The 12231-nt window shown below is 31.7% G+C and overlaps 1 protein-coding gene across 1 annotated transcript in view; it reads left to right on the top strand.

The window, feature by feature from the left end:
• LOC144855246 (uncharacterized) overlaps positions 1–6964 on the top strand; it is a 34148-nt gene extending 27184 nt beyond the window's left edge. The window contains exons 12-15 of the mRNA XM_078713052.1: positions 718–830; positions 3355–3501; positions 4068–4167; positions 6248–6964. Of these exons, the coding sequence (XP_078569178.1) occupies positions 718–830; positions 3355–3501; positions 4068–4167; positions 6248–6394 (507 nt within the window). The 3' untranslated portion in view covers positions 6395–6964. The remainder of the gene's footprint in view (positions 1–717; positions 831–3354; positions 3502–4067; positions 4168–6247) is intronic.
• Positions 6965–12231: the final 5267 nt, after the last annotated feature.

Here is a 12231-nt window from a genome sequence, read left to right as displayed (position 1 = left end):
CAAACAAGAATGATGTTTCTTAATGGTCTAGTTAGGAGTAGACTCACCTATGGTTGCCATGCTTGGAGGGCAACAGGAAGTGAAATGTCCAAACTTAGCACAACATACAAAACCTTCCTAAGAAGAATGCTAGTGAATGGCTTTCAAAGAGTCTGCCCACCAAACCATGTAGACATATCCTCAGATGAAGAAACAGATGAAAACTATATAGACTGGCGTTACGTTATTGATAATGACGATCTCTACAAAATTACTGGCTGTCAACCGCTAGAAGAATATGTCTACAAGCAACAATTCAACTGGATCGGACATGTAATTAGAAAAGAAAATGAAGATCCTACAAAAATTCTTACTTTTCACACAACCCAAAGTAAACGAAGAGGTCGGAAGATACCATCAATACTTGATAGAGTTGTACAACAAAGTCAACTTACTAGATGCAACTTCATTAGAGCCTGCTTCAACAGAAATTTATAATTCCCAGCAATGTTTTAACTGTATATATGAACTGTTTATAAGTTGTTTTGTGACTGTGTAATTTGGTAGTAGTCACTCTCATACTGTAGGCCTACATTTAAAAGTAACACATCCAAATGCCAACTTTAAGTCAATGGCTACCAGATGTCTCTGTGAGACGGTTATTTGAACCAGTACCAGTACCAGTATATGTTTTGTATGTGTATGATATGATATTAACAATTTTCTGTTGATTTTTAGGCATGTTTTGTTGCACAAAATTACCAGGCAGAACTACAATTTTGCAGTGTAGACACAGAGTTATGTAGTACCCTGGTGGACTTGGATCGTTACCATGTACCTGATGGTTTTGGGTAAGTGAAAATGTCAACAAAATTTAGGCCTATACTAAATTGTATTTCATACAGTATACTGTGTTTAGTAGTGTCTCAGAAAGGTTTTTATTAACATGCTTGCTAATCTATTTATGCCTACAGTTATAGAACAGTTATTTAGTGACACAGTACAGAGACAACTTTGGATAAATTTACAATGCCAAACTGGTTTATAGTTAATATAAGCCTATATGGAGTTTATTGTTTATTATGTGGACTCAAACTGCTGTAATATACAGATATTTTGTAACATGTTTAAAGTTAAAATTGGCTCTGTCTCAATTGTGCTCCGCCAATGTTTTACCAAAGGAGGTTAAACGTTCATCACATTTGAAGGCTAAAACCATTGACATTAAGTTTATTTGTATCATAAGAATAGAAAAAAAGTATGTATGGAATATTTCATTCATGTGCCTGGGAATGTTGAGATTAAAGTTGGCAGGCTAGGCCTGACAAATCATAATCAACTGAACAAGCAGTCCTGGATTCTACTTATGCCAGGGTAAGGTCAATAGAGTATAGCTTAATGTTATACAAATGATAAATGCTTTGATTGAATGGATAGAAAAGTTTGATTTATTGAAAAATGGAATGGTCAAATATTCAAAAAAATCTATTTCATGTATGGAAGGCAGACTGTGTAGGCTCATTAACAAAATATATGACTAGGAATTCCGACGAGAGTATAACTATAATGGTACACACTACATATTGGTTTTTAAACTTGTAGCACTCATTGGACAAAATTATCAAAATGTTGAAACAAATCCAAATGCACAGCATATGATACGTATAATCAACCATTCAAATGGCAAGGATAGAAATGTGATACAGTTCAAAACAAAGCTCTGTATGGAATGATTTTAAAAGTAAAAGCATCTCATTGTAAGTTCTGTTCTACAACTTCAGAAGACAAACTGTTTTAAATGCAATTATGGATAGCTTAGAGCTTAGAGCTTTTGAAATCCATTTGGCGACTGGTTACATGGCTGAGGGATCGCGTCAGCTTGGGCTTTTTCGGAAGGTAAAAGGGATGGTACGAAAGGCTTTTAGGGAGTACCTGATTCCCCCTTTTCCACCATTCTGGATATAATTCTACATTATGCAGTCCTAGAATATTGGTGCATTTTATACATGGGTAACTTAACTAAATAAGCTTAACACATGTACAGTAGATCTCAAATCAGAACTTGATTTTGATTGATAGAGTACCGGTACACTCAATGCAGATTGTTAGTATTATCTAGGCCAATTAAATACAGTGGTGTATATAATGTACTGTTGCCAGGCTTAGTGAAGCAGTCCTTGATAATTAAGCATTTACGTGATCAGAGCTCTGTGTATATGCGAAGATGTCAGATGACAGACATTTTGCAAAGCACCTTTGAGTGAGTTGAGATCATACCCCTAAATGGACAGTTATTAGATGTTGGCACACCTCTCATTGGTCCCAGTGGATCAGTTTGGCTTTACTCCACCACTAGGCTCAGAGGAAGTGATCGTGTTTGTATTAAGATTTCACTTTCAACAAAATGAATGCATTGTCATCATCATAGAATTATAAACCAGCTAAAACAGCTACCTTTTAAATTATTTCTATTTATGACATGCATTTCCATTTGAAGAACCATTCTAAAGTTTTGTCTATACTATCGAACTAGTTTTCTTTAAAAAAAAGTGTGACATCATCGTGTCCATTTTTTCACATAAAGTTTGAGAGTTATACAGAGCTTTATGATTAGGCCAAATAAAATTGTACAGTAGCATTACATTCCCTTCTTCATCAATTTTTGGAGCTGCATAGCTGCTGCTATTTTTTTAAATTTAAAAACAAATTTTGCATTCATTGGAATTTTCCATTGAAATTGCATGATTGTGGGTGTTCTGAGTTGTGTGACAAACGACTGAACTATCATTCTTATTTCAATACATCACAAAATAGCTAACATTAAAGACTATCATCATAAAAGAATTCAAATCCTGGATGTGAAATTGTTTTCATTTTTTTTCATTTATACAATTTATTAAATAATTATGAATTTTATTTAGCTTATATCTTAAAATCCAGTAAATAGTCACTTTGATCTACAGTAATTGTTGTTACTTCAATTAACGACATATATTGAAAATCTCAATTTGTTATAGTAATAATAATAATAATAATATCCTGGATTCATATAGCGCCTAATGTTGTGAAACCTCTAAGCGCTGAACATTATTACCCCAGTCATTTTTTCCTGATCAAACGAAACATACTTCCATAATGCAGCTAGTTATCAGTGCAAAGTTGTGTCTTGATCTAACCGGGTTCCCATTTATACTCCTGGGTGGAAAGAGGCAAACGTAAGTAAAGTATCTTTCCTAAGGATACAAGCAATTGTGCGAGAGTTGGATTCAAACCTCGATCACACGATCAGTAGTCGAACGTCCAACACACTGCGCCACACGCTCTTATGCTTCTGTCACAAAGTTAGATTTTATTTAACTTTTTTTATATTTACAGACATGTACGAGTTGACAATGGTAGATTCCGGAGTACTGAAGGGTTATTCCACCCTGAGCTTTGGGGGAAGGATCATCCTGGTCTTCACTTACTGGTGGCTAAATCAATCAAAGCCTGTGGAATGGATAACAGAAAACATATGTGTAGGTTAGTGGAATTAGTTATTGTAGCTTGGTTAGTGTGAACATAATAGGTTAGTGGAATTTGTTGTTGGTTAGTGCAAATGTGTGTGTAGGTTAGTGGAAGTAGTTACTGTAGTTTGGTACAACATGGAAAAACATGTTTAGGTTATAGAATTGGTTATGTTTATTTTGTTAGTGAAAATGTGTGTAGGTTAATAGATTTAGTTACAGCTTACCTGCCATACACGAAAACGAGGCCTCTTAAGATTGAGCTGAAATGTGATTTGATATTGATTTGAAAGAGGGATCTTAAGAATTGTAAAGTTTTTGTCCATTACTAAATTTGAAAAACATTGATTTTGGCAAATCTGGTTTTATATATATGAATCATAAACCATGCTTTTTTTTGGTTATTTTGTGTGTGATATTGCATTACATTGAATCAACTTTTTTATTACACTACACTACTTTTTTCATTAATCTAAATTCCAGATTTTCCTAATACTTAACTTAAGTTTCATTGCTGATTTGTACCCACTTTTCCCACAGTTTTGCCTTTCACTAACAAGCATATTACTTTCGTCTCAACAGAAGCATCTATTTAAGCGGAGGAAGCACCAAATTACCAGGCCTGGCAGGACGCCTCAAGGGAGAACTAGTTAAGATTTTTCCCAAGTCTGCAACAATAAAGGTAAATAAATAACATGTTTTAAAAGTAACCATCCAATTTCTTTTGATTTCTACTATCAGTAAACTTATTGATTACAGTTTGTAATAAGGGGGTGGGGAAAGAAATGCAAACATCATACATAAAAGGTCGTGTAAACATTATTCTACTGAAGTAACTATATTTTTTTGTACTGAAATAACTTACCTACTCAGTAGGTTTAGAAAATCATTTCTTGATTTTGCAGCATACAAAAACTGGGATTCATGTTGTTAATTGGTTATTGTAATTGCGACAATGCATAGAAGAAATTGGTGCCCATAGAAAGATATATTAAAGCTATAAAACCTATGCTCTATCTGGCGGTCTGAAACGAACCTCATATTAGGCAAAAAAGAAGATTTTTACCATTCTCATTATTGAAATAGGGTTATTAAAAATGTACTGTATTGATACAAATATATTTAATTTTGTTCCTCATGAAATATTGTAAATTATTATTTATAAATTGCAAATCATCTTGTACATCTTCTAAAAACAAAAAAACAGAAACAAAAAGTATGTAAAAAATACTCTAAAAATACTAAATGGAATGGAACGACAAAATATAGTACTTATCTGATGTGATTTGCCAAAAAATAATTGTACTTTTTTTTTAAAGTACCTTACACAGGGATTCAAGGCCCTCTCACCTTTCTAAATTGTGGCAATTAAATACAATGCATTTGATGAATTTTTTTGGCCAGATTTACCTAGTTTTCCCTTTAGTTTATGATGTTATCTCTATGGTTGTAATACTAACACAAAACAATCAGCATCTAAAACAAGACAGTTATTAAATATTTTACAATGTATTTCCTAGTAAATTAACCTTTTAGTAAACTCTTCTACGCATCCTAATGTATTTAGTTCTTTATTGAAATAAGTTGGGATATTTAATAATCCGTGATGGCCATGACCTAGTTTTGGGAAAGACAATTATATTAAACCCAGGAAGCAATCTTAAAGAATGATCGCTGTTCCAGATTCATACATACGGATCTCGTTTGGAAAATCAAAACCCAGTTTATTCATCCGAGTGACCTCGATCTTGGTCATGCTATCTTTCCCATGGTGATTTTTTTACTTTGTAGTTTCCATAAGCTATCTATAAAGCAATAACATAGCAATGTTAGCATGCCTACCAAACATACCTAATATTTTGGTATTGGTAAAGCAAGTTGGGTACAAGCTGCCAAGGGTACAAGATGACCAGCACCAGCTTAGTAATAACATTTTGACATCTTTCAAATGCGCAAATTGAGGACGGTTTTTTTTATAGTCTACTTAGATTTGGAAAGGTGGGCGTGGTGGGTTTTTAAAAAAATAAGAAATCGGAAATCAAACAAATAGTACAGGGTTTACTGTTCCGTTGTAGAATACAGAATACACAAATCTGTAAATAGATGTATAGTGCAGAGGTACATTATGCAGCATGTACTGTATATCAGACAGATAAAGTAATAGACATATTGTGTTCTTCTTTATATTTCTGTGTTCATCGCAAATAATATTAGTGTTCACTGTAAAATGAATGTTTGAAAAACATGCAGTCAAAAAAAAGAAACAGAATCTTGTTAATATATTAATTTTTAATATACATCTGTATGTTTGTCCTTGTTTTGTTTCTGTAAATAGTGTAAAGTTAACTAATCATTTTAACCATCAACCATAAAATATTGGTGTTTTTTTTTATTAATTTTTAATACATTACATTATAATTTTAATCAACTTTAAACTTTTCCTATGTATACAGTAGTATTGTTATTTAAATAGAAATTACTATTTGTTATTTTCTTTGTTTATAATTAACTTCACATCAGGCCCATGCACTTAACTGCTAAGTTGTTTTTATTTCGGAATTACTGTACTCTTTATGGTATTTAATTGAAATCACATTCATTGTAGTTGCATTACTAATTTGTATTGTCTAACTTTCCAAAAGACCAAGATGCACATTTAAATTTACACTTTTTTTGTATCACATCAAACTTAATTAGGACACATTCATTTGTTATTTCATTACTAATTATTGTTATTGTTTCTTTAACTTTCCATGCACCAGGTTCATGCAGCGCAAGAGCGATATCATGCGGCATACAATGGTGCTACTATTTTAGCACCACTGTCAGTGTTTGATACCATGAGCATTAGCAAAGAGGAATGGAGAGAACTCGGACCAACAAGCATCACTAAATGGCTTGGCGATTAGAATATTTTCAAATTGTGTTATATTTATATAGACCTGTAGTGTACTAACATGAGCATAAGAGAGTGCAGTATAAGGTATAATCCTACACTGAAACATAAAGTATAGGCTCATCCTAAAGTGAAAGCTCACCTTGAGGTATTGGCTCACCCTAAGGTATAGGGCCTAGGCTAACCCTGATTTGTAGGCTCACCTAAGTCTAGTGCAGGCTCAGCTCAGCTCAAGCTTAGGCTCACTCTAACGTATAGCCTCACCCTTAGTATAGCAGGCTATCCCTATGGTATAGGGTCATCCTAAATAATAATTTATCTCCACATAAGCTCATTCAGAGGTATAGGCTAATTTTTTATTTTCATGCATGGAGTTGAGTTCAATAATTTTAGATTTGTGGATAAACTTTGGCAATTATATTATTGTTTCTAGTTTTGATGAAAACTGTTATTGCAAAGTTACTTTAAATGTTTTTTATAACACATACATGTTATTTTTCAATACAGTTACTTCAAATTTTTCTTATGTAAACACTTTTTGTGAGTTTTATCCAAATGTAGGAATGAATGTAAATAATTTATTCAATGAATTCCAGTCTTGTAATCAGAAATTTTGCTTTAGATGACTATCCAATAATATTATTATTTTCTTGTTTTTAAACCAACATACAAATAAAAAAAATTGTAAACATTATTTAGTCTGTTGAACATGCCAACACAGTTTAGTACCATCTCCCTGGTTCTTTCATTATGTCGATTTAAGCTTTAAAAATGTACACGCTGCCAAAAAGTTACCAATAATGTCAATCTTGTAGGAAATAAAATTTAACGCTATTGAGGAAAGATTTTTTTATTTTAAAATGTGCTTCCTCTGACAGATAGCTAAATCTAATGCTTCGAGCGATGATTTCAAATTAATTTTTACCACATTTTAAATTTGAAGTTAAAACAAACATTATTGTTTGTGGATTTATACCGATTCTGTGTTATCTATTTTGTTTTTATTTATTTTAAAGATATTTTGGTTTTGTCTTTTTTTGTATTGTTTATTTTCAATTTTTTTTTTTCTGCTTTTTATTAATTATTTTCCAGCATTTATTTTATTTCATTTCAAATAAACATTTATTTTTTTCTTTAACATAATATAAAAGAGGAAACAAATAACAAATTAAGAATACATTTTAAAATAACTGTGAATGTTGTTTTAAGTTAGTATATCCAGGCAAGAGTGAAATTAATCAGAGTAATTTCACTCTTTCCTGGTATATCATATTATCAAGAAAAGTATCAGAAATTGAAAATATATGCATACTCGAAGAAAGAGTAAAAAAATAACAATAATAATAATCATGTGTATAATGGATATTATTTCGATGTCGAAGGTTAATAAGTTCTAGTGTAATTTTGCGTTTTCGAATTCAGATTGACTTTTCATTGGGTTCTGAGCGTGCGCAGTGTATGTCTGATAACGCGATATCTGCGTATTTTTTTGTACTAGGTCGGGCCGAAAGTTATCTATAAATGGAAAAGAAACCCAACATAATGAGATTAGTAGGCCTAGATTAAATTAGAATAATGAAAGTAGATGATGGAAACTGAAAGACCGCCAAAGAAGATTAATCACGTTCGTACATTTGGTTGATGTGAAAATAAGCAAAATGCTCAAGCAATACAATATAGTAAGAATTTATCTAAATCAATGCGAAATAAGAAATATAAACTAAAACTAAATGTTTGTTTTTAAATATGACAAAGAAGATAAAATAAAAATGATAGAAATAGAAATGATGATAACTTTAAAAATGTGTAAATGTTTGAAATTATAAAAATAACTATTATAATTTGGAGTTTTATTTTCTAAAAAATGTTCATTAATTATAATCCATTGTTATTTTTTATAAACTACTGGACGCATTTTCTTTTTTGCTTGGCTTCAATCCCAAAATAGTGCCAGGGTTCAATCCTGACCTATAGTGCCAGGATTGTAACTCACGACTGTTTCAACTCCACTCCAAGTCTCAAAAGAAAAATTATAAAATAGTTTATCCATCCTGAAATTGACGATTTTATCGCTGTTGGATGCGTATGAAATAAAAACAAAAAATAGATCCTATACACCCAAACACCATCCAAATTTGAAAGTGTAGTTAAATTATCTGTAGGCCTATGTGTAATTAGGCCTAATCGCTGGATTCTGCAGCTAAATCCTAATATCAACAATTGGTATTGATGGGTTCCTCAAGATTAACCATCAAGTAGTTAAAAACAATGCGTTCTCAGATTATCATTTTAATATGTTGCGATAGTTTTAGAAAACGATTTATTTAAATGTAAAGTAAGCTTCATCTCCTGACAAATATTTATCTTATAATCCAAATTGAACCACATACTTTAAAGTACAAACAGAAGGAGAGTGAACTTTGAAAATTGGCACAAATCTTTTTTTACTGTTTTTCTTGTCAGTTTGCATTTATCAAAACTCCTTGATTTTGAGTTTTATGGAGTAAGTAAATAACAACGACCCGTGTATGTATGCTTCTAGAGTACACCTTTCCCTATTTGATTCCAATTTAAGTTTTAAAATCATTTATAATTAAAACTACCTATAAAATATACAAATAATTTTTTAAAAAACGTACCCTGCATTTTAAGATGCAAAGTTTAATTATTTACGGTATCGTTTACATTGCATATTTATTTATTTATTCGCCTCCTTTCAATCCATTACAAACATTACATAAACATAAATTGTTAGGTTGTACAAAAATGTAGGCCTATACATATTTAACAGAGGTTACTTTTATTTTCCCTGCCTATATCTTGGTTGATGCGCTGTTATCTTCTTCTTTTAGTGTGTTATTGTTATATTTGTAGGCTGAAATTAAACTTTTTATATTTACAAAATCAGCAATTAAAGAAAAAACTAAACATGTACTATGATTTCTTACGAATTGTTACTATTTTAGGTCAGTTTCTCATATTTGATTTTTGGATATGTGTTAAAAATTGTATTCGACGAACTTGCCTGTTTATTCGCCGTTTAAGATATGCAGTATATTTTAATATCGTGTATTATTTTGTAAATATTTGTATATTGCTTATAATGTTTTAAGAGTTAACAGAGATAGCTTAATTTGTAAATAAAATCTCAAGATAGTTTTGGAAAGAAAGAAATATTGATAAATATGATAAGTGTTATTGTTAAATACAGTATGTTAATATTAAAAATAAAAGCAAGGCTGCCTTGAGGCATATGTATGAATAATAAAGTTGTTTGTGTCCAGTTGTGACAAAATGTCTCACCAATCAATGGTTCATTAATCAATTGATTCAATTAATAATCAATCAATAAATGGTTCATCACTCAATGGCTTATCAGTCATAAGTCAATCAATGGCTCATCAATCAATTAACCAATCAATAGCCAATAAATAAATGGCTCATCAATCAATAGCCAATCAAAAATGGCTCATAAATCAATCAATAGCCAATCAATCAATGGCTCATCAATCAATCAATCTGTCAGTTGTTCAGAATGGGATGTGTATAATACAAAACGGTTCCGTTGATTGTTAGTGCTTTTTTGACAACAACAGTAATTACTTCCGTTGTTTTTGAGTGAATTTGTTGTCTGTCTGTTCCAAAGTAGTTCTAATGCTACTACAGTATAATATTCAATGGCCAAAATTACCACATTTAATATTATTAAACAATGGAAAATATAAATGTATCCGATACCTCCATGGTTAAACTATACCTTACCATAATTTCCTGTTGGAGTTTTGCTAAAGGATAAAAAATAACTTTTGAATGGGGCTAAAAAGTTAATTTTGCAGGGGCTGTTTCCAACTTGTTACGTCCTTCGTTAACTTAAGTTTATTTCCCAACTTATGTTGATACCATAAACGCGCCTTAACATCTTTACTTTTAATATACCGTTTATTCAGTTTTAAATAGTGAATCACTTTAACTTTAGGCCTACTTATATCAAACAGTAAACAAACAATTCATATTCAATATCAGGAATAAATTTATCTGGTTCCGATTAATAAGCATATTTTTAAAATAAACAAATATAGGCCTAATGTTATTATATTTTATTTCAAAGAATGGCATCAACCCAGACAATAATCTGAAGAAATTGACACATTGTCAACGAAACATCTTTGAGATAAAGCATAACAAATTTAAATCGGTTCAACAAAAATACTATTTAAACATTTTTTTTCACTTCTATCTGTTACCCTACATGCTTTTTCTAAAACATGTATTGTTCCCCCAAAACATGACAAATTAGCCTATGCACATTTAAGACTTTGAATAAATATTTCATTTTTAATAAAGTTATTCCTATTCATAGAAAAACACGAAGAAAATGATTTCACTTATAAAAAGACAAAATAAACAGTTAAATTTAACCAAAACCGCATTGCCTGACGAGACAATTTTAATATTTCTTTGCTTTAAATTACAGTTTTTCAGGTAATTTTTTTTTAATCCAATGTTTGGTCAAAGTAATTAGCTGTGACACTAAACTTTAGGTCAAATTCGCTTAGATAATAGTGGAACTGTCAAAGATCTTTCGATCGTTGCTTTATCGCCTTAAATAACATTAGCAAATACTATTATCCAGAACGAAAACTTCTACCTTGTTTACCTACATTGGGTTAAAATTCGATTAGCGGTGTTCCGATATGCTTAATCTAGGCCAGCGTTTTTATGGTCAGTCCACTTAATGAATTGCAAAGAGTTTATTTCTCTTACCGCCGGAACACCTTTGTCCCAGGTGCAAAAACAACATAACACCTGCAGGTGACTTTAATTTTGATGGCAGTCGGCCGTTTATTGTCATATTTTGCCTAGCAAGAGTAAAAAATGAATCATTATAGGCCTACTATATACAGTGTTGTTTGCATGGGTTGGCTCTCTACGTAAAATGGATCGAAAATACTTTACATACTTGCTTGATAATGTTTGAAAAGCTTACAGATGTGACCCATCGCATGCCGTATTCAAGTTGTCTTTGCTGCTGGCTCGACGTTCGAGGATCCAATGGGAAAAGAAGAAAAAGTCCCGCCATAATTACCGTATTCATTAAATGGCTATAATGAGTCTCTATTGCTTAGCGTAACAGATAGTACTGATACGTAATACAAAATATAGAATAACATGTGTCTAAAAATACACATCGTATTTCTAATGAAAGTTTAAAACTCAATAATTTTCCGCAACTAATTACGGAACACACAATCTTTTGAAAGACGTTGAGAGTAATTTTGTTATGGTCCCAGTTCACCTCATTCAACGATCATTCTCCCACCTTTGATTGGTTAATTCGTATATCATACGTGCCGTTTGTTACTTTCATCATCCATTCAACTCTTTTAAAGATAGTAGGTCTACTAATCAACGGTCAGCTTTTTGTGACAACATGTTGAGGTTTTTGTGCAACTCGATAGGTTGATTCGTAACATGTGCTGTTTGTTGTTTTCTTCTATTCAACTCTTTAATTATATCGATGAATAATACTGTGCGCGATCGAAACCAACCTGCAGTGTGCTGTCTATTTACAGTACGTAGCTCACTATGTCGGTTGGTCGATTGGTCGGTAAACACTAACTCAAATTTGAGCACGCGACTGCAGCCAAGCCATGTATAGGCCTATGACATTGTTAATTGTGACGTTGAACCTTTTTTTTTATAGATTTTTAGAGATTTTCACACATTGTCCCTTTCGTTATCAGATTTTAAAAATGTATACTTGCTATATACAGTTGTGCAAATATGAACTGCGACCCGATACCGATTACTCACTGTTCCGTTGGGTAGTAGTTTATTATTGGCCTAAAA

The sequence above is a fragment of the Antedon bifida genome, chromosome 11 (genome assembly GCF_963402885.1).
Source record: "Antedon bifida chromosome 11, ecAntBifi1.1, whole genome shotgun sequence".
In the NCBI taxonomy this organism is placed as follows: Eukaryota; Metazoa; Echinodermata; class Crinoidea; order Comatulida; family Antedonidae; genus Antedon; species Antedon bifida.
Note: the sequence above shows the minus strand (reverse complement) of the source record. Positions and strands in the feature narration are given on the sequence as shown.